Genomic DNA, 27742 nt, shown 5'->3' on the forward strand with positions numbered 1-27742 from the left:
AAAATAATCTTAAAACAGCAAGCAGTATAGTCGGCGCGATGTTCGAATGTTTTATGAAAATTCAATTCTACTGTTTTTTAATCATAGAAAACTTCCAAACTGGACCGGCAGTTTGCGCGTTCACAGCTCTTGTTTTAAATCAAAACCAGAACAAACAAAAACCGGCAAACTGTTTCTTCTGCTTAGAACAGCATCGACGACTATAAATGACAAGTGACAACATTACCAGTAACATACTCGTAACATTAAACTGCAATAGCCAAAAAGATAAAAATAAATTTCAAAATTAAACCTATGACTCATGAAAATTACGATAATAAATTTAAAATGCTGCTCTATGCACCGGCTTGCTCGTCGGCATGCAAATGGATTATCCAATTTTGGGAGAATTTAGAATTTCTATTGCTCACAGCCATAATTTTACAGCCCCGGCGTTATCAGCTGGCTAACAAACAATGCTGAACAATTATGCAGAGGCCGGAATAAATGACTAATAAATCCAAACACGCTGGTAGTTTGCTGTATGTTCAGACCCACATTTTTATCCTGAGAAATTCTAACACAGCGCCACTGATAAGACCAGCTAATCCTACCTGGGCCTGTACAGAGGTCTATCTGTACATATCGCCATTTATACAGTGTGTATTACACACACACAGTCAAGGTAAACAATTGTATTCACACCGTGGTTGAGGGGCAGCTAGAGCTCGCGCGCTCGCTTATCGCCGCGGCCAGAATTCCCCAGCATTGAAAACCGGGCGATAAATGCGCATGAGTAAACTGTCGAACATAAAATATCCACACACACGCATACATGCTTTATCTGTGAATTTCTGTTCTTACCTGCAATCATCAAGGCTCGCACTACATTACGCCAAAACTGAGACATTTACAAGCTGACTGGCCGTAAGCACTCTGGCACAGTGTTTTAACGAGTCTAACCCAATTTTCTTTCCGTTTGACTCTTCCATTGTGATCCGCCATTAATTGTCGACTTACATAGCAGTTCATTTATTCCTCGTAAAGGTCAATATTGGTGATCTCGGATTGGCATTTATTTTTTGTGTGGAAAATGCGGCGCGCGCCGGGATTTTTCTGCGGATTATTCGTGCTGATTTCGGTGGTGTCCGCCCAGTATAATAGCCAGTATAATCAATATAATCCTAGTAATCAGTATCCCAATCAGAATCCCACACAGTCATCGTACGGTTATAATCAGAATGCTCAACAACAACAGGGCGGCAGCAATTCGTGGTCGAATCAGCAGCAACAACAGAATGCCGGGTAAGAACAGTCGTCGGCTTCGGTAAAAGATCTTTAATTAATAATCACACAGTAAATATCTCTGCACTAAATCATTTCTGAAATTTCTGTATATTTTATTTCTCTCATCGTTATTTTATTTATTGGCCCAATAGCTCTCTATTTTTGTAATTTAATTTTCTAAGTTTGCTCCAACGTAACTCTAACCGTAAGAATACCGTAAATGTAGAGTCTTTTATTTAAAAAAGAAATATCAGTTTTGACCTGTTTAAATGCGGAATAGCAAATTTTTCTATGACAATGTGAGAAATTTATTTATTTATTTACGCTAATAAATTAATTTGTTTTATCGGTGTGTGAGTCATGGCTCTATGTCATTGGCAAATAAGCCAGCCCCGATTGATTAATTCCTAACGCTTATGCATCTTTGCAGCAATACATACGGATCGTACAATACCGGTGATCAGCAGCAATGGCAAGTGAGCGGCCAGCAGAGCCTCTTCAATCTGCCGCCCGGCGTAATACCGCTACGTTTCTGCACGGTGGACGTCAGCGAGCAGCAACAATGCCAGAAGATGGTCTATGATATTAAGAACAGTCCGAATCTGCGTTCCGCTGTTCCCGATCCCTTACTCAACGCCTACGCTAACCGTAGTCCCCGTCAGACCAACGTCGGATTCAAGCGCTTCGAATACAGCTGTGTGCAAGCTGTTGACAAGTAAGGCTACTGCCAAAAAATTATTACAAGCTCAGTTAAGACGCTAACAGAAAGAATTCAGCCAGTCAAGCTTAAGACATCTTATACATCAAAATAATTTATGTCAATTCGCGTTTCTAAGATGCTCATTAATTTAAAAAAAAAAAAAAAACGGGCTTGTGATTTGCAAGCAAGCAGGTATGAGAAAAACATTAGATTCATGAAATTTATCATACGATATGCCGAAGTCGATTTATGGTTCGAACGCACCCATAAAAATTGTAGCCGATTATTTGTGCAGGGCGATGCATGTATCATGCATTTTGATGGAGTAGTTATTGTCTCACAGATCAGTGGGGAGCTATACGGTATAACGTCGCGAGAAGAGCACGGTTGCACTTAAGCTAATGATTATTACGCTCTAAACCAGACATTGCGGAACGCAGTTTAGTTGTTATGTAACGTTGTTTGTACGATTTATGAGCTTTGACGCATTCTTTATTAATATTAGGCTGGAATGTATGGCCTTCATCAAGAACGACATTGCCGATATCGTCCTGGTGACACCGGGTGAAGCTTACGTGGGCGAGAAGGATTTCGGTCTGCAGGCGGTGGTGGCGGAAGCCTTCGGTCGTGATAAGCGTAAGTCGTTTACTGCTTTCCCATTTATACCATTTTCACGTCATATTGTTCAACAGTGGATGCGGAAGACCAAGCTATGGCCATTGTCCGCACCACCAGCGGCATCACCGATATCAGTCAGCTGCGCGGAAGACGTGCCTGCTTTAATTCGGTGGGCGACACGGTGACCTGGGACTTGGTGGCCTCGTATCTCGCACGCCACGCCAATCAGCTGACACAGCCCCAATGCCATGAGAATACCATGGATGTGATGATGAAGTACTTTGGAGAGATGTGCGCGCCCTATGATAATCGCAACTACACCGACGAAGAAAGTAAGTTATCCGTTTTTTTCCAGGCGAAATGCGTGTACGGAAGAACGCGTCTAAACGGAAGAATGACTTTGTTGAATAGCCAACAATAAAACGGGCCATGACGTCAACAGAAAAAATTCTTTGACTGCCAGTTTTGATTTTCAAGTAATTTGGTGTTCAGTGAAAAATGTTACTCGTATAATTAAAAGCGCTGTACACTTCCTAAACAAATTTTAAAGCTGTAGTGTCTGGTTATAGCCGCGAGAATTATGAATCGAAATTAAGTTATTGAAAACAGTCGGTGTTTGCTATGTCAGCGCGGTAGCGAGCGGCATGTTAGCAGGAGAAAATTATTCTGATATAGAGCTTGGTACTCAAGTTGGGATAGGTCGGAAATTATTTGCATAGAACAGATGCCTGTATTAAACGCTTGTTGCAGATAACCGCTACCGGCGCCTCTGCACATTATGCGGCGGCGGTGGCACGTGTCCGCATTTTGCAACGGTCGCGCAGCGGCCGGATAACTCCCTCAACTGCCTCATGCAGAACCCCAACGCTGATGTGGCCTTCGTCTCGGCCACCGTCTTGCGCGATGCCCTTGGTACAATGGGCAATGTTGACAAGTAAGTCACCATCACCATTACACGGACCTTACCAAGCGAGCGATCCGAAGATTTTTGGTCGAACGCACCTTGAAAATCAAGCCATGGTGTAGTCCACTTTAGGCGTTGATTACTTAAAACTCGCTTGGCTCGTCATCTTCAAAGGGCGGCAACCCTAATGTCTGCCTTCTTGTCATAGTTTTGGTGGTTATTTATTGGTGTTTCGTTTGCAGCTACCAGATTTTATGCCCCAACCAACAGCCAGTCCCGCTGCGCGGCACCGCCACGGGCGGCGGCGGCGGTTATGCCGGGCAGGCGCGGATGCTGGACGAATCGTGGACGGAGTGTCATGTGGGGCGGATCCCGTCCAGCTTGTGGATCACGCGACAGAGCTTCCAGTATGCCCGCTATGCGGCACAGAAATTCTGGGAAATCCATCTGTCGTACCAGTCCAGCGGCCAGCAGCGGCCACAGTGGCTGACCAGTCCCAGTTTCTTTGTGGGCAGCTACCGGAATAATGCACAGCCATCTGGTGTCAATTTCAAGTTTGATACGGTGCTAACGGTGGATAATCATTTGGGTAAAACGATAAAAGTACATTAAAGGTTGATTTGTAAATAAATAGTATAAGCAGGTCAATCATAAATCGCCACTAATTAGATAATTATGTCAATAAACTTGAGATTTAATTACTAAATAATTTAGCATTGCCCTTTATACCAAAGCACGTACAACCTCCGGTTGATGCTTGATGTTTATTAAATTGCTTTGGAGACCAAAATATTCCCTTGAACAATCCGACTATGCTGAAGTGAAAACTATCGTAATTACAGGAAAACAAAATAATGGGATTTTAAAATATTTTCTTTACTTCGTGTAGGTGCGTATAAAGCGTATCTGGAGGATCCCATAGTCTGCAGTGCGTCCGCACGTGCCAAGTTGTGCACCACTTCCGCTCTGGAGCTGGAGCGATGCGGCCTAATGAAGCTAGCATTCCAGGTAAATTTATTATTTCTCGGGTCCCGATAAACAGAATTATGGTTGGGTTATTTTAAACTGCGTATTCAGGCACATCGCATCCGCCCGGAACTCGAATGTCAACCACCGGTGAAGAATCCATATGTCTGTCTGACTAAAATCAACGCCAACCAAACGGATATTGCGATGGTCGATGTTGGTGACCTTGTTGCCGCCGGAAGGTATGTAACAATATATAACCGGTTCTTTCTTGCTTAAGGAAGAACCAAGACGCAAATTCAGTCTGTTTTCTTAAATAAGTATCCGCTTACAATCTTACTCTGTTTAACTAAATAAAAACAAATTCCTTTTTTTAATTTTAATTATACGTAATATTCTAATAAATTCTAATTACCTAGATATTCATTTTCTTTTAAGTTAGTCCAATATTAATACATAACTGAGATAAGTAACATATTTTACAAACAAGTCTTGCTCTAAATAATTACTTTTATTTAACGAACTATGTAGTGAATATATATTAATTTTATCGTCATAGAGTTTTCTACTTTTTTAACAATCTTTTCAATATATGATTGGTCTCTTGTGTCGACAGCCACTTTAACGCCATCCAGCTTGCTCAGGAGCGCTTCGTTAGCCGTGACCGTCTAGGCAGCACCAGCTCCATCTTCGACGAGGCGTATTCCGTGGCATTGGTCCGCGATCCCAACATCCGCAGCCTGAACGATCTTCGCGGAAAGCACGCCTGCTTCAGCGGCGTCTTTGAGGCCAACGGCTTCATGTTGCCCATTAACGCGCTGCGCCGCAATGGTCTATTGGGCCACAGCGACTGTCAGAATATCCGAGCGGCGGCCGATTTCTTCGGGGACTCCTGTCTGCCGGGTCTGTCGGATGCCGAACTCAATACCAACGTGTGGACCGACGACAAGGCCAAGCTGTGCCGTCGGTGTGAGCGCGGTGAGCAGTCATGTGCGCGAGGCGGAGATAATAAGTACGACGGGGAGATGGGCGCGTTGAACTGCCTGCGCGACGGAAAAGGGGATGTGGCATTCGTGTCCCATACGGTGCTGAACGAGATTCCGGATGAACAGCGGAGGATGTTCTATTTAGTGTGCGGACAGGCTAATTCCGGGACGGCGCAGGGCATTGATTCGTATAATACCTGCAATTTGGAAAAGGCACCTGGTGGCGTTATCGTCACGAACCGGTAAACCGCGTGATGGCTATCTCTGTAAAATCCAATAACGTATTATGATGTGGATAAATATAAAGTAACAAACAAATAGAGTCTTCGTCGGTAATTTAAATTTACTTAGGAAAAACTTTAAAAAATAATTTTTATTGCACAGTAACAAAGCAACAATAAATACATTACTAGTATTATGCTTAAGAGTTTTTCGAGTCAAAATTAACGCACCGAAATAGCTACACCGGAAATTGGTGAATCGTATTATATTTTTGGCAGTTGCAAATCCGGTAAACGATTTAATTTTAAACTGCTATTTATAATGATTTAAATTAATTCTGAGAAAACAGTGTTTTACTGTAACGCTTTTGGTTTCAGTCGTTCTTTAATATTTAAATTAATTTAAATATTAAAGTAATTTAAAGTATTAAAGTAATTTAAATTAATTTAAATATTTAAATATTAAATGTAAATTTACATTATTTTCAGCACAAATTTGGCCAGCTCCTGGCCTTTGGGCGAATAAAAATTTGCATTTTCTGTAGCTGCATCGGAATTTGCATGACGGCAAAGTAATTAAATCGGTACAAATTGATTAATATTCTTTGCATCTCTCCAGGTACAAACCGCTAGCAGAGAAGCGCCGCTTGACCGACATGCTGCTGACCGCCAGCAGTCTCTTCAGTGCCGACCTGACCATAAACAACTTCCAGAACGTCCGCATTGATCTGCGCTCTGGCGCCATGGACCGTGCCCGCAAGACCTACCACATGTTCGGCAAACGCAACCGTACCGACTCCTACCTCACCTACTCTTCGACCTCCAATTTCTACGGCCAGACCGGCCAGACGGGCGGTAGCCAATACAACAGCGGCAACAACCAATACAACAACCAATATCAGAGCAACCAATACCAGCAAAGCACCTCATCGTACTACAACAGCAACAACAATTATCAACAGCAGCAGAATCAGCAACAGCAATCCCAGTACAGCAATCAGCCACTGAGTACCCTCAATACCGCCGGCCACTACGCCATCTTCAGTCCGTCGGCGTATGATCTGCGCGGTTTCGGTGACGATAACACTACCCACGTGGGACTGGCGCTGGGTTCGTACCGGGAACTGGCCGAGCGGAGTAACTGGCGGGTGTGCATTGATACTGGCACGGCCGCCCGCCCAGCGGTGGCGGGCATGTTTAGTGTTCTTGTGATGGTGGTGCTAAGCAGGATCCTGTTGTGAGAATGGTCAACGGTGGGAGTTTAGTTTTGTATTAACGTTTTTGTCCGGGATTTTATTGGGAGAATATGTGCCACTGATACCAAAATGCGTAGCGCGTTGAGGGGTTCTTCGATTTCGTTTTTTTGTTGCAGGACTTTTTTGTGGAATATATTTATGTACCCAGTAAAAACTAACATTAATGCAATCGCCGGTTCGTACGAGATATTTGTGCGGAATAGTCGTTGTTGATGTTGTTTCTTGTGTAATTAATAAAGTTACCATAGATCGAACAGCCGTTGTGTGTACTGTGTATAGCCAAATGGGGAACGGGTCGGTCAATCTCCGGTCACAAATTTAAAATCGGCGTACATTGTGCGACGATATCAGTCCCACTTGCGCATAAACTGCTAAAACTGGGGAGAACAGGAAAGCGGTTGTTTGCGCATTAGGCGCTAAAATGTGATGAAGTATCTACATTTTACACTTCTACATTGTACCAACATTTAACGCATGTACAGTACATCCTGTGCATTATTAATTAAGTGAATGTATCGTACGAACATGTTCCGTGTTGAAACTACCGGAGGCGGCATTGTACCGCGCGCGCGCATACATGCTTCGGTTTTTCCGGTTCCGCATAATCGTCGGCTTAAACGAGCGTTTCACACTTTCACTGACTTGGTGATTGTGATCGTTATTTAAGGTTGATTGCCGATTGTCAACAAACTGTATCTGTATTAGCCATCTTTTCGACGCATCGATTTAATTCTTTAACAAATCCAAGAGGGAATTTTCCTGTAATTAACTATACAAGCTCTAAAATAATATATTTCTTTACGTTACAATTTTTATTTTAATTAAGTCTTTATTCTTCATGATTTCTTATGGCGGAATAAAATTCTACGTGCTTGTGAGTCACGCATAATTATGGAACATAAACAGTTGTCTGGGTGTTTTTGTAGTAATATTCATTAGTTATTCTGACATTCGGCGAAGAAATTTGCCAGTGGCGCGGAATCAAACATCAGTGAACGTAGGCCGAAAGAAAGTACCCTGCTGAACAGGATCTTAACGCGTCATGTTTCAGCACTTTTACTGCTAAGACACTGTCGCACTCATAACGCGTGGAAAATTAGCCAGCGATCCATGAAATTTTGCACACAATTCTCCTCTGTTATTACAATTTTTCTATCCTTATCATCCGCATTTTTCGAACCGGAAATTGCATTTCTCTCTGCTTCTAACGCCGGCCGCAGCCAGTGGATTGTTACTGAATTAACACAGACGCGCTGAAACGGCGCCTTCTTACCGGATTTATTTGTCATTTTATTCATAATGATTTGCCAATGGAAATATTATCAGTATTATATCTCTCTCACATTATTTCTTCCACTCCTGGAAACGCATCAAACCGGAAATGTGTATACACTTGAGAATTCTTTGTCAGGTGAGACACACTCTGTATTTTGGCTTATTTATGAGAATCGGAAAAAAATGTTTAATGCTTTCAAAGACAAGATTTAATCGGGAATCGAAATTCTGATAATCTGCTAAACTAAGGCAACAAGTTTTCAGTTATTTTCAGTTTTACTAAGATATCCGAGCGCTGTTAATCCAAATATTTGCAAAGAGCAGCACCGGGCGGTCGCCCTTACTGCAGTAAATCGCCTAAAGGGTTTGGCGAGTGAAACGTATAATACATTTCTCTTGACCGATATTTCCGCGACCAACTGTTTTTCCTTGAGTATTACGTATGCCAACGGGTCGCCCGTTGCCCGGTGCGTCGTACATACTTTCCCCGACACGCTCCCGTCCAAGAGCACAAATATAATTCTACAGTAGTCTTTAATAATTATTTATTCTGATTTTATCATGTGCACATGATAAATATTCATTGGATAAATATTCATATTTTGTAGGTTTTTTAATACGGCAGTCCCGCGATCTGACTTTTAAGCCCTTTAATACCATGACGCCGCTCAACTTCAGCGCCCCACATCAGATCTCCATCGAGGAGCTAAAGAAGATGAACCAGAATACCGGCTTCTCCTCGTCCACCTCCACTGCCCAGGCCCAGCGCATCGACACCAAGAATCCCAGACTGGATTTGGGGACATCGTTGTCCGTGGCCATTGATATCAATGGTCCGTTGGGGGAAGTAGGCAGCTCCTTCAAGGGATCACAGAACACCGGTGCGGCGACTTCCCAGGCGGGGGCGTTGACCGGGACCAAAAAGGGCAGCAAGGGACCGGCCAACGCACAGACGGCCGCCCAGGCCAACATCTTGGTGGATGATCCCAACGCGGAGGCCTCGGCATCCGTGCTCAACACAGCCAATGTGATCATGTCGGGGAATGCGAAGGGCAACGCGCAGTCAGCGGGTTCGGTGAACACCAAGTCGCCGGATGGGACAATAACGACGGCAGCGCCACCAGCAGGTAACTGACTTCAGCAGTATGTATGGTCCGAACACCGCGTTCATAAATTTTGATAAGTTTATATAGGTCTACCGTAATTAATTTAACTCTACGAAAAGTAGTTATTAGCTTTGCAAACTGCTGGCCCCTCCACGATACCAAAGGTGCGCCGTCACTCGTTCAAAAACACAAGCGTGATACGAGGTTCTGCCGTTTCGGCACGATCGATCGTGCAAACTGCTGCGCTTAAGCGTAGGCATAGCGCGAAGCGTCGGGTAAATAATCAGGAAGTTTCACTTATCGAAATGTACCCAAAACCCTACCGCGCACAGCAAATTCAGTTTGCGAATGCCAATACGGTTTTCATTTGCCCTACCAACCGCATCGCCGTATTTTCGGCTTTATAAAACCTTTTGAGGCGTAGAGAAATTGCAGCGCTTCGTTGTTTGGCTTGCTGGAATCTTCTTTTCTATCGCCGGGCAGGCGTTAGCTCTATGCCGTTTTGCGAATTTTACGTTGGCTTGGGAAACTTTCCTCGTTGTTCATTTTACGGCGTATCGGACAGAAAGAAAGCACGATACCCTTTGTTCCATTTGAAAGCAACCACATGGGAAACGGGGATGGAGGGGCCGGCATAACATCCATATATCCTCTATATGATCCTGAGCTGTCATTTTGCTTTAGCGGCGCCTCCAAAATTAGCTGCATTGGAAAGCCCGAAGAAGTTGGCCACGGTGGAGACCACGCAGAAACCGATTACCGTCGCGCGCACTACTAGCACAACAACGACGACGACCAGCACCACCACAACGACAACAAGTACGACGACGACGCCTCTACCACCTCTGCCTTTAATGAATACCGATACACAAGGCACGGATGCACCAGCGGAAGGAGGAACCGACGCCGATACCACCACTGTAGCCAACTCTGATCAACCCACCGAGATTGGCGGTGGCGGGTCCGATGAGTCTGAAGACCAAGACGAACGGCCGCACCGGGGTCGCCACCGACGTCCCCCACCACCGCCGCGACGACCCATGCACGGGGGCTTTAGTCGTGGACAGCAATTCGGTATTAATCGGTTCGTGGGGCAGCAGCCCAACCGGGGCTATTTCCAAACCGGACCCAACTTTCCCACCCAGTCTGGATATTCCGGATAGGTAGGGTATTGTGATCTGCTAGGCGCTTAATCCGCATTTCACATTTTCAGCAGTGACGCACTTTAGACTTTCCAAAAAAGTCCTTGAGAAATTCGCCGCAAAATAGGGGTATCTAGCTAAATAGCACTCCGTACACAGTTGATTCGTTCTGTAGCAGGGGCAAAATCGCAGCAACGCCAGTGAGACTCACCCACCCGGCAGCTCCTGACCCTGTCGTGCGATTTTATACCAATGCAGACAGAATTGGTATCATGGTGTTCGTATTGCAACTTCCTCTTGGCGATCACCTGGCATCTCTTTTACTCAGCGCAAATTCAGCCACATTTTTTAAAGCAGACTCCGTTAACAAATCGGCGCCGCTGATGTATCACTCACGAATCACAATTGTCAGAAACTTATCGACGAATATGCTCACCCACTGTTCTGGAGGATTAGCTGAATATGTGGTTCTTGGCGATACCATATATCCAGCTAATCGTACGTAAAACGGTTTGGCCATTCCAAAAAGAGAGCGCTTTGTGCAACACCGAAGCACACTTTGCGTTTGAAATTTAGTAGTGCTAGTAGTACTAGTAATAGTAGTGCTAGTAACAGTAGTCTGTAGTTTGCAGTTCTTAGTACTTACTGCGTCATTCGGTGTTCTTATCGGCTAATCCAATTGCTAGTACAGCAGTAATTTAAGTCAGCCTTTTCATATTGCTAATAAATTATGTAATATTGCAATGGAACAGTTCCATGGTGTTTATTGTTGCAGGTAACACGCCGGTTATCAAAACCTTCCAGCTTCCATTCTCCCTGGACAGCCCGAGCGGTGGCCAGTTTCAAAAGCAAGAAACGCGCTTTGCGCCAGCACCACTACAATTCGGCGCAGCGCGACCTCTTCAATTCGCTCCGTTTCTATCCAGTTTTGTGCCTCTACCTAGGTTTTCGCGTTCCGTCGATAGCGTACCACGTTCATAGAACGTTCCACGCGGACTGTGTCACTCCGAATGCAGATGTTCATTGCTACATTTTCCCGTTTTTATGATTGATGCGCTCTACACATGCTGAATTACGATTGTTTTATACTGCATATTGTATCTACATTCTATATAAGCGATGGAATCAGACTCAATCAGTTAAAGAAAACCCGCTGAACCTTACGTAATCCACGGAGAAGATCGCACTATTAGGGATCAATAACGCGCGGACAACGATGATGAACAACATTGAACATGAACAACGAATGAACAACATTGTGCTTATGAACAACATTGTGCTTATCTTCCGTCGCAATCAGACAACGTGACATATACATACACTTCTGAAAACCTTCCAGATAAAATCAAAATATTCCACGCACGGCATCGCGGCCTTGACATTCCCAACATGTACACATAATATTTACCGCACATGGACTGCGCTTAATTGTTTACGAACCAAATCAGTTCATTCGCGCTGTGCATTATCCAGGACTCAGTACTGACATTACATAAAGCACATTACAAATTTTACATAATGACGCAATTATCACTTCCTGGATTTCTTCTAGTTGTTCTACTTTGTTGTCTGACTATCCGCACGGTACTGATGAAGCCGACGGAACACGATGAACGCGGCGGTTTTTTCCCTTTAACGGAATCCATCCCCAGCGCGCTGGACCAGCCGACCTGTGCGCAAGGGTATCGTGTCTGTGATGCAACCTGTTACCCGAAAACCTGGCATTGTGACGGGGAGCGGGATTGTAAGGATGGGAAGGATGAGACCGACTGCGGATCCTGCTTCACTAACGAGTTCCCTTGTGATAAACGGCGCTGCATCCCGCGGTCGTGGCTATGCGACGGCGAGCAGGATTGCCTGGATGGGACGGATGAACCCGCCGATGGCTGCACGAAGCCCAACGCGTAGTTTACACTCTGGATTGGTCTATGCTAAATTATTAAGCACTAAAATTTCAAGGGTCGAAGTACCGATGAAACGTTTTGCAGGCACAAATTATTTGGGCTGGTCATTGTGGTCAGTCTTGCGCAGATACCAGTGCGGCAGTTAGAGAAAGGACAATATTTTTAATAAAATGGGACCTATAAAACTGATTGACACACGATTGTTGATATATAGTTTAGTAAAGCGTAGTTTTTCTAGAAGAATTGAATTTAACTGGTCGCTGTATGTACCCATGTATCGATGTACAATTGTACGTAATCGGTATTATAATATCGATTATGTACAAATACAAATACTAATACTAAATACTAATACGTATATTATGGTACTAATTAGTACCATAATACACTTATGTTGCGAGATTAACAATAAAATCCATGCTACACCCAGCTCTTAATGAGCGCATCCAAGGATTAGGTACATTGAACATAAAAAGCTAGCCAAAAAGATAACAAATCTTTTTTAATAATACTGATACAATAATACTGATACAATTCGCTACCGTTTGGCATCCATTACACGTAGTACCGGCCACCGAGAATGGCTACCAAGTAGTACCACCAAAATTAATACATATTGTAATGCATGCCGCGGTAAGAAGAGAAAATACTGTAGATGTATCGGTACTATTATCCGTACGTACAGCCGTACACAAAAAATACAGTATATACCACGTCTTGTTACATTACACAACGTGAACTTTTAGTGTATTTAAGAAGTGCTAGTGTATTTTATGTATTTCGTTATGCGGACTGCATAATGAAGCCCAGAAATAAAAAACGTTTTCCCCCAAGCTAATTGTTTGCTTAAGTGTTGGTGGTTTATGTTAACAAATACGTAAAACGAACCGAAAAAACATAAGGTATTCCATTGCAAGTATTACCTGTACATCACCAAACATGATCGTAAATATTTGTTGTAAACTGTATTTAATCACCGGTAGCGGTGTAATTCAACGGATTATATTAGGTCTACCCAACATACAATGATTATTATGAGATACATTAACAAAAAATTATTAATAGTAATTGTCTTTGTAATATTTGGCAGCTAGGCTGTATTTCCTCCACAATATGTTCCTTTATTTGTCAGCACTTAAAATAGATAAAACCCATCCTGACAGCCGGCCTTGATTTATGTGAAAACCACTGTGTTCTCGTGTATAAACACACTGCCCGAAAGTTCTCACGCCCCCACTGCACCGGAAACAAGCCATAAATCCTACTGTACAGCTACACGTCCCCGGCACAGCAGCGGAAATACGCTAACGCGCCACAGCCGAGCCTATAATTCCGCTATAGACCACTGTGTTGGACCGGAAGGCGTTACCGGCGCATATACACGCCAACCGGCTATCCACGCAACACACAACACAGAAAAGTATCACACTGCCGGAGAAATATCTATCTCCGTATCACTATACACTAATACAGCTGGCTCACTCAACCGCTCACGCTGTCAGCTGCTGCTGTAAGCTGGTATACCTTCTCTTCCATTCAATACACACCGCATTATAACATTGTGCGTCATCCATTCTATGTTAAATAACAAAAGCCGCTGATCAACTTTCACCTGTGATTTCCGGCCCACTACCGCGCCGCTGCCGTGTGTTCAAGTTGTTTATGGCTGTTGGGCACACATGCACACATTTTCTGCTATACTTGGACGCTTGTTAAAATATATTTTTGTATGTGTTCTTCACGTTGATGTTCCTCGCTTGGTGAGTGTTGATTTAACACGGGTGACTTTTGTCCCGGGAAACGCCAGTTGAAGAAGAGATAACCCGGCGAAGATAAGGACAAGTGTTTAGCTATCCGGCTGCGTGTGCTGTGGATTATTTTTGGATCCGACGTGCTTAACCTCCCCCGTGTGTGTCTGCGAGAGCTGCAGCGAGACAGACGGAGGTATGATAAGACGCTGTCTAATTAACGGAGTTTTTCTTGTAGAGATTTATTGTAGCGGGTTTATGATCCGTTAAGCAGTGATCCGTTTTATAATGCAGTTAACGAGTTCTTGCAACCACTTTATTGCGTTTTTATGTTGCTCGCAAAAAGTTCTTTTTTAAGAAGCAAATTTTTTGCAGCCTATGTTTCCCTATTTTATTTTATTTTCTAGACATCATCTAAGAAGCTGTAAATTGGACTACATTAACAGGACACTTTCATTTTCAGAATAATTGCAAACATTTCGCTAGACTTCCAGTAATTACTCTGATAAATTTTGCAATTAAATTAGGTTCATGTATTTAAAAATAAAGTACGGTTATTTGTGAATAGTTTATTGCCGTTTATATTGACTGTAAATCATCACACGAGAAAAGTTAGACTTTCATGTGAGTAAATAGCATTTATTCAAACCATTCCCAAGTACGGCATATGCGGTTCTCAAATGAATTGAAAAACCGCGTTTATTTATCGCGAATACATTTCTGGAAAACGGTTCGTCGTTCATTATTTTTTCGCCATTCCTGCGAATTTCACCGCACGAAGAAACGTTTCTTGAGGCGAAACTCGTAAGTTGTAACACCAGATTTACGCTTGAAAATTTCTCGTTTGTCAACGGATAGTGTAGGTTGCAGAGTTGCAGCATAATGGAAAGTATTGATAAAATGCCAGATAAAACGGCTGATCATGCCGCTGGGAATAACGCCGGCCAATCAATACATACACCCGGGCACCGAACACACAGTTGGTACAACTTTGCTGTAGATTATGGACTTTTTTCTCCCCTTGTATAAGCTCTCCCGATAAAATTGGCTCTGGCCGGTTCGGAAAATTAATTTGCATAGCGAATGCGTGCGCGCCGGTTGCCGTGATAATCTGGCGCGGGCGAATTAAGCTAATTAATTATTGACGCACCGGTGCTTATATCCTATCGTGGCATCATTCCGTTGAATTAACCTTTTCAGTGTTGACGTCCGAGTGCCGCTGGAGGAGGCAGCTTAACAAACAGATCAAGTGCTAATATTCCTACCTTTATTAGCAATATCCGCGCGGATAAAATCGATATGACGGAATAATGGATTTTGACCACGTTTTACATAACGGAATGGCAGAAATAAATGGCTTTGAATGCCTTTAATTCACAGAAAACTGATGACCTATAACAATTATTACTTTCCTCTAAAACGTTATGATGAATTTGTCGGATCTCCATTTCTATATAAATAATAAATATTACAAACCAGCTGTTCATAACACTGGCCTTACAAAATATTTGAATTTTCTTGCTCATCTGTTTTCGAAAATTTGTTTAACCCCAAAATTTTGTGATAGGGATTTTACCTTCAAATCTTTGAGCAACGGTCAGCAAAACGAATATTTTCCGTTTATATAATGATGGCGCTTTTCTTCAAATTAAAGGTTATCTAAACTTTAAAAAATTTTTTAAACTTTATTAGAATTTGTTTGGTTGCTCTTAATTAAATTAATGAATATTTGGCTTTTTCTTAGTTGTTTTGGGATTTCTTATTTATAACTGCCGTGAAAACTATGTGAGATTCGCTGGAAATTGTGTAAATTGCTTCACTGGCTGTAACAGTCAAGAACGATTTGCTGCTAATTGCTACCGGCTGCAGCATTCCTTTAAAACCGCCATATAAAACTCCCATCCGGCATCCATTTCCTTACAACCATCTCGCGCGTTCATCTCTCTTCCTCGGCAGTCAAACACCATTTCCTATAGCAGCGTTATACAGCGCTTCCGCGCAATTAATCGACGGCAGTGAAAATGATTAGCCTTGATGTCTCACAGCGCTAAAAATATCACACCACATTTTTGTCCGATTACGCAACCCGACAGCATCCTCCAATTTACACTAGTGCACCCACTGCAATTAGTAAATTCTCGTGTATTTATTCGTATATATACGCCGGCTTTCCGTCGGGCCGGGATAATCTGGCAGATCGCGTTTATATAATATATTATGTTGACATTTTGTCGAGCGCCCCATACAACGCGGGCCATTGTGCATTGACGAGTCCCGTGCCGGGAATGAGTGGTGCTAACTGTGTTAGCGCCGGAGATTGCCGCGGCGCTGCGTCCGATGGAGGATGCTTCAAGCCGTAACGGTCTGTAACACTCCAAATGGAAATCGCTTCTCTCCCGGATTTAATGCTGCATAGACGAGTGTATGAGTATATACGCAGCCATCGCGGCATGTTGATTTTTCAACTTTCCACCGCTGTAGACATGCAACACACAACGTTTCCACGCAAATTGCTAATCAATATTTATCTTGAGGATTTCATTGAATAATCAAACCGATCGTGCTACAATTTGCCGCCCTTTGTCTTGAAAAAAAATTTATTTCAATTTGATATATTGCTTTTATTAATGGATTCTTTTTATAAACCAGCTAGTATGTTCCGAATCTGTTTTTATTTATTTTGGAAACATTATTTCAATGTATGATACTGCCGAAACAAAAAAATCATTTCCCAATTTTTTCCTCATTTTCGAAAAAATATTTTGCAGAGCAAAAGAAGGATATACGTAATTTATTTATTGACAAATCACAATTTTGTACATGACTCGTTGCCAAATGTTAACTTTTATATCGGCAAAACGATGACGTCGGCATGCAAATTATTATTTGAAATTCGATTCACGTAATACTTCTTGCCGAGCATAATGTAAACTCGTCTACAAAAAGTCAACAATCGCGATTATGTGCACATTTTACGGCTGATAAAATCACAATACACAACTGTTTAGAATTGACGACAGCGGCCCTGATTCAGCGGCCTTATCGGCGCATGTATCAAAACAAACGCTGAAACTTCAACCCCGATAACCGTCGAGCAAAGTATCAGGCCGGAATTATGTCCCTGTCAAAGCTATTTGCATTTCTTCTTCGGCTAAGCCCGATGCGCAGCGTCTTTACTGGCGTCGGGATCATTTTCCCAACAATGCCCAACGTGGGAATAAATGGTCGCCAGCGAGGCTAAAGCGATGCGAGAGTGATTAGCCATGCGTCGTTTCGCTGCAGCGGATATGAGAAAGAGATACGGTCGCGAGCGGCGAGCGGAAGCCCCACTCCGGATTGGAACGGAGAGGGGACAATCAATTTCCCGGATAAATTACGCACCGGGTCGCAGACTTGGAATGTCTGAGTAGGAAAGCCGGGGTTGGCTGTAGTGCGATATATGTCGTATAATAATGTGCGCTGATGAGGACAGCCATTGTGGAGAATTACGGCTGCGACGGGCGGAAATAGATCCGATGGATCGGTTTAGTTTAGCAGGATGTTGTTGGCCCATAACTAAATCGAGCGGGAACGGCCAGGGACAATCAGAATGTGCTTGGTGAAAATAGGCGATTTCACACTGGATTAATACGGTCGTTACTGCAATACGCGACATCGCAGCGATATTTTTTGCGTTCTGGTTATAATCGAAAAACCAGTCAATACATTAAATCAAATAAAATACTTCAGTATTTTAAAATTAATTTTTTCAGTAATGGTGAAGTTGATTATGTTAAAGCTGTAACGGATGAAATCTACAAGCATATCAAAACCCATAACTGCACCGGCGCTCTTTATTTATTATTAGTGTATTATTTATGTATTTTCATTTCCTCAAGCTTTTTATTTGTTTTTAATCGTTCTTAATTATGTTTATTCTTTGCTATAAAGCACCAGTTTCTGCGCAGCAAAAAAACTTGGGCTAGTGGCAGCAACCTAGAGGGATAATTTGTTTAAAGATTTTTTTACTGTAACTGTTATTGGTTCCACACTTTATCCAGGAACTGTTTAAGCTGAATTTATATAAATCTTCTTTTCCGTGTTGATTTTATTTTATTGATCTTGTTGTTGAAAAGACATGCACAGAAAAACAATCTAATTCTACGTAACTGTTTTCGACAAATCCCACGGGTAAATCCACGTTGCGGAAAGCAGAAAAGGAGGCATTTTGCCTAAGACAACACTAGTGACTAATGACGCTTCGCTACAGATCATGTAATTACTATTTTGACATTCCCCTTTAATGACTTATCCTTGACCTCGGACGTCAGTGCGCATAAGCGCAACACGTGAGCTGCACGCCCACCGAGATGCCAAAATGATAACACCAGGCTGGCCGATAGCGCCTGAGAATAAATTACACGAACGCCGGCAACCCTCATTTTCCCGCGCACGACCGGAATTTCTCCCGGCGTGCTGACGCCCGAAGGGTATTCCCGTTCGGCGGGTGCATGGTGTTATCATGGTGCTGATATTTCGTCACAGATGCTACCGTGAACCGTGACGATTCTGTGTATATAGACACCCCGGCAAAAATGGCTGAATAAGCATTTTATAATCGTTTTGGATGGATTTATGTTTCAGCCGGTGTTTTGTAGAGACAGGCAAGCTGTGTGTGTTGAAGTTTGGCATTCACGTTGAATGCCGCTGGAGCTCCGTTTGCTGTAATAAAAACAATTTTATTGCATCTGAATGAAGTAACAGCACAAACGTTATTCCGACGATCTACAACGCAGCGACCGTAAAATCACAACAGAAATATTAATAAGCGTTATTTCCTCTGTTGGAGGGACTTTATTGTGAAAATATTCTATGACCTATTCACGAAACCAAGCAAAGCGGGGTTGTTGAAATTCCCATGTATTAATACAATTTAAATATTTTTAAAAAAATTGGTGTAATTTTTGCAATGTTTTTTACTTTTTGTTTATATTGAGCAAAATTTAAATTATTTAGTAAATCCCGATAACAGAAATAGTACTGCATTTTTTGTTGTATTCGATAATTTTTAGCAGTATTTGATGCTTGTTGTTCCTGAGCGTCGACATTGTTAAAAAAAATAAAAGTCCAGCAAATTCTGCACTAAATTTGCTAAACTGATGTAACTTGATTTATTCTAGAATGATACTTCAAGTATACATGCGCAGTAGGGAAGTTTTACAGTAGTAATACACTGTATGCATATGAAATAATGCTTGTAAAATACTGACGAAATATTTTGTTATTATGGATTTAATCTGAAATTATTTTTTGAAAAATTTATTTTGTTCTTTTTCTTCCAGACTGTACATTCCAGTTGTGAACACGTCGGTAGTGGTCGTTGACCAGCCAACTGCGGGATCATGGGCGGGAAGAACAGTAAGACAGAGGGCGGTAAGCCGAAGTTGACCAAATCCGATCTGGAGTTTCTGCGCAACAACACCACCTTCGACGAGACGACGATCCGGGAATGGCATGCCGGCTTTTATCGTGATTGTCCCGATGGGAAATTATCTCCGCACAAATTCGTGGAGGTCTATAAAGTCTTCTTTCCCAGCGGGGATGCGCAGGCCTTCTGCGAGCATGTCTTCCGCACATTCGATCAAGATAAGAGCGGCTTTATCGATTTCAAGGTAATGTGACACCCGCCCCGGTCAGCTTACACAGGGAAGAACTAAGAAATAAGTACAGAATATATGCTTACATTAAGCCTGTAAGAAAAACGATTTATTCCAGAATTCTCGTACAACAAATCTGGAAAATTTTGTCTTCATGATTTAGCCGCTTGTTAGCTTTTCTTTTTATATCCGCATTCCTCCGGGTTGACAGTTATTACTGTATTTTTTTCCTCGAAAAAATGTTTAAAAAAAGCATAAAATGCACAAAAAATGATACAAAATTTTTGCATGTAAATAATGCATTCAGTACGTATCTGTATAGCCCAATCAGGGCTAATTAATACTGTAAATAATTTATAATTGTGCTGCAGATCTTTATCTAAACAAATAATGTGTCAAAACACTTGAAAAAATATTTAATGTTGGATACTTTAATTTTGCTATTTCGTTACTGTTTTTTTTTCTTCTTTAACAACATTGTCTCAAAAGCCATCTTACTACGAATTACGATTTAAACCAATCATCGGTTTTATTTCGAATTAAGGAATTAAACCTTATGTCACTATCTGTACGTCGAGAAGCGGCGGTAGGATCTTACATTTTTTCAAACAGCTTGATCGAAAGTGTCAGATAAATAGCGGAAACCGCAACATCACCGTCCGTCATGTTTTCGGATCGGTCGTACTTTGTTTGTGCACTTAATGCAGTGATACCGGATAGCCGGTGCAATGTGATCGTGTTGTGTATTTGTCCAGCAATTACTGCTGATCCATATGCTGGCCGAGGCCGGCTAACCTCGACAGTCGACACCCACCGAGTACTGTCAGTGTCAGCGCTCGGACGACTGCTAAAGCCACGGTACATACAATATTTAATCGCTTTGCTTAGTCGTGTTTCTCGTATTCGACTGAGCTTATTCAGGGAAATATGTACAGAAATACATGTGCAACACACGTCACACAGGTATTCCCGGATTAGAAATACAGGTATCTGAGCTTATGAATAAATAGCGTTCACGTGAAAATATGCAAGAAAAACGCGCGAAGTTGCGTGCTAAATGAATCCTTCAACATTTCTCGAAAATATCGCACAAATATGTCAATACATATAGCTTCGTCAGGAAATACGGTTTTTTAATTGCTTTCGTTAACACTTGTGAATTCCTAAATCAATTAACAGCTTACGCAGTACTGTATATGCCTTTCGGCTGCACATCGTTTCCGCTTTTTGTGGTCAATGCAGTTATTTTTTTTGGCACGTTAACAAAGTCGGAACCGCTCGCAACCGGAAAAAAATTTTACCGTAAGGTCTTTTACAAACTGTTGTTTTTACTCTAATTTACGTTTTTTTACTTGAAAATTTTACATTTGAAATTTGCCAATGATGATAAATATTTACAGTATCACAAAACTTCCTGACATTAATTAAAATACAAAGTACTATAATTTTATTATATGATAATGTACTCTTGTGAAGAGCATTAAGACACAATACTAAAATTTTCGAAACATTTATTTATTTGGCTGGATTAATTTAGTTGCTGAAAATTAAATTAAAATCTGATGTAAGTTCTGTGAACGTAGCAATTCGGGTAACGGGCTTTTTCGAATAACCACCAGCGCAATAAAACTTACACCACCGGCTAAACAACCAATTCCCACTCCGCGTTAATATCTCAACACCACGGCTATTTTTATCAAAACCCTAATGAACGTATCCCATTTATACACCGACTGCCACAGTATTCCCGGGGTTGTATGTTTATTGATTCACGTTGCGCGATCAAGTAGACACTCTATATTCCGCTAATAGTCCGACCGCCAGCGGGCACGTTGAGACACAAGAGCGACAATTACCCTGACTGTATACGCGGAAGACTAACTATGGGCATGTGTTCCTGCATCGTAGGAATTCCTCCTCGCAATCAACGTAACCTCCTCGGGGACCGCGGAGCAGAAGCTCAAATGGGCGTTTCGCATGTAAGTCGCTGCACTATCACTCGCAGACACAATGGCTCCCCTGTGCCCTCGATGATCTTTGACGTCATCGCCAGGATAAATGCCGATATACGGCCGAGGCGCATGGGGTTGACGCCAGCAGACGCACTGCGCCAGACAATCCATTATAAGGCGCACAATCACATCCGAAGGATGATTTATGGCTCCGCTTTTCTGCCTGGTTATGGCCGATGTATACTCTTTTCTTTTGTAGGTACGACATTGATTCCAACGGGCACATCGATCTACCGGAAATGACCAAAATAATAAAAGTATGCCTAAAAGCCATAAATCTTCGAGTACACCTTTTTTTTATAGTTTTTTGTTAAAAGTGATGTTTGGGTAGAAGCACATTTCGAGGTAACAGAACACCTTTTTTCTTTCCTTTCTCGTTTTATAAGCTGAAACAACTGGAAGTTCCTAACATAATAATATTTCTTTTTCAGTGTACATAACGTATAAACGCTTCTCTAGCAAGTCTAGAACTCATAAATTTCTCACTGAAAATGATTGGTTTAAAATGGATCTATTAAAAAAATCTTTTGAAATAAATTTTTTTTATTTAATGAAGTTATCAACACTATAATTTAGTATAATTTTTTGGCAAAATACAGTTTTAAAGAAAGCGCTGTGCCGCACGTTTCCGAGACGCATTTTCTTCTCGGCGCACGAAAAAGTTCATAAAATGCCAAATTTTTATCAGGAGTGATTTCGTGGTCATGTTCGATGTACAGTATTCATGGTGACATATACCGTTTTCTTATTGCAGGCTATTCAGGAAATGTTAGGCACGAACAGCAGCGCATCCATAGCGGCACACGACACCAACGGCGTCCCGTACGCGCACAGCGCTGAAGAACGCGCCAAGCAGATCTTCAGTAAAATGGACACCAACAGCGACGGTATCCTGGATGAGAAGGAATTCGTGGAGGGCTGCCTGAATGATAAATCCCTGATGCAGATGTTGACGTCCACCGGCAAGGCCCGGTGAATCCAGCCCAACGCCCCCTGGTATCCGCCGGCAGCAGCGGTTTTTCTACTGATTCGTTAAAGAAGATTATTCTATAAGCGTCATTGTGGAAGGTGTACTCCGCGGCGTGTGTACTACGCCTACTACGTCACTTAATGATTCCATTGAAGCATCTATGTTCTTTATAAGGGCTTTCTGTTGGTTCTAGCATTCGATAAACGTCGTGCGCTGTTGATAGTCTATAGCGATGGGATATAACATTATGTACGGCCGGTGTTCTTAAAAATACGGGATATGAAAATGAAGATACGATTCTGCGTATATGTGCAGTATTTGTATACTTTTATCAGTTCTATGTATTTTTACATTCGCTGACTACTTACACGGTACAAATACTATCTGACGCTGTAGTACAGTAGAGAGTGTATGCCGTGCTGAAGTATATCTCATGATTTCAGGAAAAAGGCGTACAGTTGTGCTCTTTGTGGACACCTTTTACAGTCAGCCAGGACTGTCAGGTTCGTTCGCTGAGAACCGACGGGTAGTTTTTCCAGAAGGTCAAAAGAATACAAACATCTTCAGGGCAGATACCGTAAACTCTGATTTAACGCCCTGTGCTATATGTTTTCGAGAGCTTTCGGAAAAGGCTTAACACCGCAGGGGTGCTTATTCCGCGGGGTAGCGTCTCACATTTCGACTGAATTCATAGTCATGATATTTCAGCTTTAAAAAGTAATATTTAAGGACGTTATCAGTACTGCAACCAAAATTTGATTACAATTCATTGAGTGTGCACGGCTTCACCTGACTTACCGGTTAGCATTTACCAAGTAGGATGTACTCGTACCATACATCGCACATTGAGACTGTACGGACAGGCGACAGCAGAAAAAGAAGTCGAAGCGCCACAACTGATTAGGCGTCCCGGGCAATCATTCCGGGGGGGGGGGGGGGTTCTGTTATTTCTCGGCCCACAGGAAGGGACGCTTGCAGCACGGAGCGTTAATTTCGGGGTGTGCGTTTGTATAAGCTTTTACGGTATGTTACCGCATAACACAGTTACACGGCAGTGTTTATTACAAATTTACAGCCGCTGTCTAAAAGTGACATAAAGAAAGATAGAATTACTAATTAATAAGAAAATTGGTCCTGTACGGATAAATGTATCTGTACGTACATACAAATACTGCAGACTGTTTGTTTGTCAATTATGTTTCTATGCTTAATAGGAGTACAACACTGCAGAACATGGTTGAAAATAATGTCTAAAAGGTTGAAAATGGTTGAAAATAATTTCATACATCCATCGCAATAATATTATTTCGATGGATGTATCAAATTTGCAGCCATGAAAACTGGACTGATTTTCATAAAGGGATTGATTGTACTGCGATAATCGTTGAAGCAAATCAGTGACCGGATTAAATATAAGAGCCGTCAATATCAGAGTAATTACCCCACGAGTGTTTCCACTAAGCCAGACTTTTGGAATGCAGTTAAGTTGTAATTTATTTCGTAATACGATACGTCTCTACTGTGCTTTGCCATCGAGAATTCTACAAGGAAGAGAAACTCCGGCACGAAAATTACTTTCTAACTGCCAACACCGAGAATTTAAAAAACCCCGACTACAGTGTACCGGTGTAGAAATTCTGTTTTTCGCACTGCATGAGCCACAAGACAGATAATTAATCACAAAACATACAAGCTGTACAGCGGCGTCATTTTAGCCTTTGGTTAATGTACAAGGCAGGATATAAATCTACATATGTCAGCCATTAAGCGGCCACGACCAGGGCGACGAGGACGGCCGTGAAGGAGACCCAGCTGAAGGTCGTAGAGCACGCTGCGTTCATCACGTCGTCGAATGTCTGCAGTCCGTACATCCGTTCGGCGTTGCAACCGTTCGTGTCGCAGTAGCAGGACACCTGGATGTCTTTAATGGTTATGGAACAGCCCATCTTGGTCTTGGGGTTGATCTTCACGCAGTTGCGGTGGGGCTGCACTTCCACTACAACCAGATAACGCATTCACAGTCAGTGCACAATACTGATACCTACAATAGCCCTGTATACGTATGGTAGAGCAATTTGTATAAGCCCGGTGATTTATTTCTTACGCAAAGGTTCAGCGACAAATTCTGATTTCAGGTACGCTAAGCTTCATACTACGGCCCGCCACGCCACGACCCTTATATGCATTTGGCATGGCTCATGCATATCATTTATTGATATCGTAAGAACATAATAATTTTATCGGAACATCGAAGGATTTATTAACCGAAATCCTTTATCGTAATAATTCACCGCGTAGAAATAAATTTATCATTGCGATAATTGTTAGTGTAGTGGCTGCTTACTGCTTAGTAATACCTGAATACCTGTACGATGTACATGAAAAAAAAATAAGCACCCGGCCTGTACGTAATCTACGAATATTTAAGCAATGTGACAACGTCAATCTGTTCTCATCGGAAATGGGCTGCCTCATTAATTCGAATGAAATAAATACAATAATATCTAAACCGATAAATATTTTACAGGAAATTTACCTTTTCCGTTCGTTTCTGTCTTGGTGAACTGTGCCATACACACCTCGCCCGGTTCGCAGGTTTCGGCTTTTGGCCCGAACACTTCACCCGGACGAATATGCATGAACTCGGAACACTCCAGGGCACTGGATCCCAGGCCTATAAACACAGCATTTGTTTTAACAAATCACTGTTTAATCATTACGGTTTCTACGGAAATTTGATTTTTTGTTTGACATCGTCAGATGTTGAGTAACCCATTCGGCAGTTAAATACACCCACAGGAATACTTATAATGCAGATGTGAATGAACTTTATTCAGTACTTTTAATAAGAGACAACTCCTTGCGTTCAGATAATCTACGTAAATGAAAAATCCATTCCAGTTAACATGAGACGGTACACGCTCTGCTTTGAATCTCGAGACATAAACGTTTAAAAAGGGAACAGATCGAGCTGGGCTTTCTCCCGTTCGACTAGTTTTTTTACTGATTTCCTTTAACCGATTAACAGACGCAACTGCAGGCTTTGTTTCTGCCTACCAGTTTCCGTTTTACATGGATTATCTTCCAATATGGATTATGGATTATCATACACTGTAGGAAGCGCTGTAAAATCCCTCTATGAATAGAACACTGCAACGCCAAGCCGAGACAGCAACGAAACCGTTGTTCGCTCATTACGCTGACGACACTTTTGAATTGAAAATAAATACTGAATTTATTGCTGTATAAAAAATTAAGTTTTATCACAAGAAGGGAAAATTCAGAATATTGCTGAAAAGCGTGCGTAGGAGAAAACACAGTATTTTAGCATAATGCATAAGCATGAACAATTTAGAAATTTTAGCATTATTCTATGCTAAATACAGCAATAGTTTTAACATACGATTTTAGTACAGCGAGCGTTCACCTATCAATTTCGTATGATCCAAATTGATGTTGATAAAAATTGTGGAGGTAATCTTTAGACAAATACAAAATTTCTGTCAAAGCTTTTGGCTAAACATGACTGTTAATAGTTTTTCAATTAATCAAAATTGCATAATTTCTTATAGAATTGCTAGAGTACAAGTTAACCGAACAACACATATATATACATCATCAGTAGCCCGTACGACACAGACAAAAAGGTAAACAATGCCAAAACAGATAATTTCAGCGGCAGAAACAAAACCCGGCGAGCGTAAACAATACCAGGTTACACAACGATTACGCAACAACGTCATGCAGCTGCGTGGACGTAGCGTCACATGCAAATTTTAAATAACAAGATTACATGTATACAGCCGGCATATAAATCAGAGAACGTAATTTGCCAAAATCTGTAGCAATATATTGTAGAAACAGCAGAAATTTCGTTCAGTCAGTATTACCATAAATTTTTAAGTAATTAGCCCGCTTCCTCCATAATTAAGGTTTTTGTTACTATTAATTTGTTGATGATCAATTTAGATAACCATAAAAAAATTATTTAAGATTCAGTTTACTTCGTACCTACCCAGGCATGCCAGCGTTATCACCGCAATCCACCGCATTCCTCCAAGAGTCCCACAACAACACCTGCCCGGTCACACTGTTAACAGTAAAGGATACTAAGAAAATTATATGGATACTGGTAATATGAGTGCTGCTGTTGTAAACCAATTCTCCCAGAATATACTGCTCTGGCGGAGGATAAGTCTAGACGGCGCAGTCGCTTGTGGGGGATGGCTGTAGAATGCAGTATGTGTTGCTGCTGGAACAGGCAACCCTCGTCAAATTTTAAGTTGACATTCTGTTAGATATTTTTAGATTTATGTTGCATCAAGAGTTTACATAGTTATGCATGTCCCGGAATGCTCATGCTTGAGGTTGTGCGCATGCCTGGCCGCATCCCGGCATCTCTCAGCAGCTGATGTTAAGATGGTTTTAACGGGCTTAAAGACCATCTATCACCGATCCATCATCACCGAGCCGCTATGGTGACAGCGCGTCAAAATTCTGCAAAAGCTGTAGCGGTAATTTATCCAAGTTTCTAGCGAGACAAACGCGTACAAACGATAATGTTGGTTTACTAGGAAAATTTGTACGAGAAGCGTTGCTTTTGACGCTAGAGCTTTTATTTCTGACAAGGCATAACAGCTCAGTTAAAACAAGGAAAGCGTTTAGCTGGTGTATGTGCCAAACAACGAACCAGGGTCACCCTTACTATAACAGTATAACCTATGCATGCCTGAGTGTTAAAACAGTTCGTGACGGTAGATGTGACACCGCCATATAGCCATTATGTATGCTAAAACAGTTACGGTACTCCGTACCAAAAATTGATTTTACCAGTTTTTTGTACCGAAAATTGCTTTTGCCAATTATTTGGTTCCCCGATTTTCGAGTAAGAATTTTTCGTTCAAGCACACCGTACGAATCGGTTAAAGTTAAAGTCGAATCGAAAATAACGATTGCAAGATCACAACCTTTCTAGCTCCTTTTTGCGTAAAATGCCGGGTAAAACTGAACAGTTTCTATGAAACGAGTCGAA

General features: G+C 41.9%; 4 protein-coding genes across 4 annotated transcripts; 3 read left to right on the forward strand and 1 right to left on the reverse strand.

Annotated features, from left to right (window-relative positions):
• The first annotated feature begins 719 nt into the window (after positions 1 to 719).
• On the forward strand, positions 720 to 7171 carry LOC129592569 (melanotransferrin-like). The gene is made up of 10 exons (XM_055488636.1): positions 720 to 1284; positions 1697 to 1981; positions 2472 to 2602; positions 2659 to 2916; positions 3335 to 3518; positions 3731 to 4077; positions 4378 to 4496; positions 4566 to 4696; positions 5071 to 5682; positions 6281 to 7171. The coding sequence occupies exons 1-10, from the start codon at positions 1073 to 1075 to the stop codon at positions 6900 to 6902; spliced, it is 2901 nt and encodes a 966-aa protein (XP_055344611.1). The 5' UTR covers positions 720 to 1072; the 3' UTR covers positions 6903 to 7171.
• Positions 7172 to 7560: 389 nt separating this feature from the next.
• Positions 7561 to 11355, forward strand: LOC129592572 (uncharacterized). Its single transcript, XM_055488638.1, has 4 exons — positions 7561 to 8328; positions 8801 to 9319; positions 9983 to 10461; positions 11216 to 11355. The coding sequence occupies exons 1-3, from the start codon at positions 8217 to 8219 to the stop codon at positions 10459 to 10461; spliced, it is 1110 nt and encodes a 369-aa protein (XP_055344613.1). The 5' UTR covers positions 7561 to 8216; the 3' UTR covers positions 11216 to 11355.
• Positions 11356 to 13809: 2454 nt separating this feature from the next.
• Positions 13810 to 23007, forward strand: LOC129592519 (neuronal calcium sensor 2-like). Its single transcript, XM_055488575.1, has 5 exons — positions 13810 to 14288; positions 19414 to 19743; positions 21637 to 21707; positions 21940 to 21997; positions 22495 to 23007. The coding sequence occupies exons 2-5, from the start codon at positions 19474 to 19476 to the stop codon at positions 22714 to 22716; spliced, it is 621 nt and encodes a 206-aa protein (XP_055344550.1). The 5' UTR covers positions 13810 to 14288; positions 19414 to 19473; the 3' UTR covers positions 22717 to 23007.
• A 1189-nt stretch (positions 23008 to 24196) lies between these two features.
• Positions 24197 to 27147, reverse strand: LOC129592543 (uncharacterized). Its single transcript, XM_055488606.1, has 4 exons — positions 27043 to 27147; positions 26726 to 26959; positions 25247 to 25384; positions 24197 to 24706 (listed from the first exon to the last, which is right to left on the reverse strand). The coding sequence occupies exons 2-4, from the start codon at positions 26760 to 26762 to the stop codon at positions 24474 to 24476; spliced, it is 408 nt and encodes a 135-aa protein (XP_055344581.1). The 5' UTR covers positions 26763 to 26959; positions 27043 to 27147; the 3' UTR covers positions 24197 to 24473.
• Between the last annotated feature and the right edge of the window lie 595 nt (positions 27148 to 27742).

This window comes from Paramacrobiotus metropolitanus, unplaced genomic scaffold (genome assembly GCF_019649055.1).
Source record: "Paramacrobiotus metropolitanus isolate TYO unplaced genomic scaffold, Prichtersi_v1.0 Parri_scaffold0000053, whole genome shotgun sequence".
In the NCBI taxonomy this organism is placed as follows: Eukaryota; Metazoa; Tardigrada; class Eutardigrada; order Parachela; family Macrobiotidae; genus Paramacrobiotus; species Paramacrobiotus metropolitanus.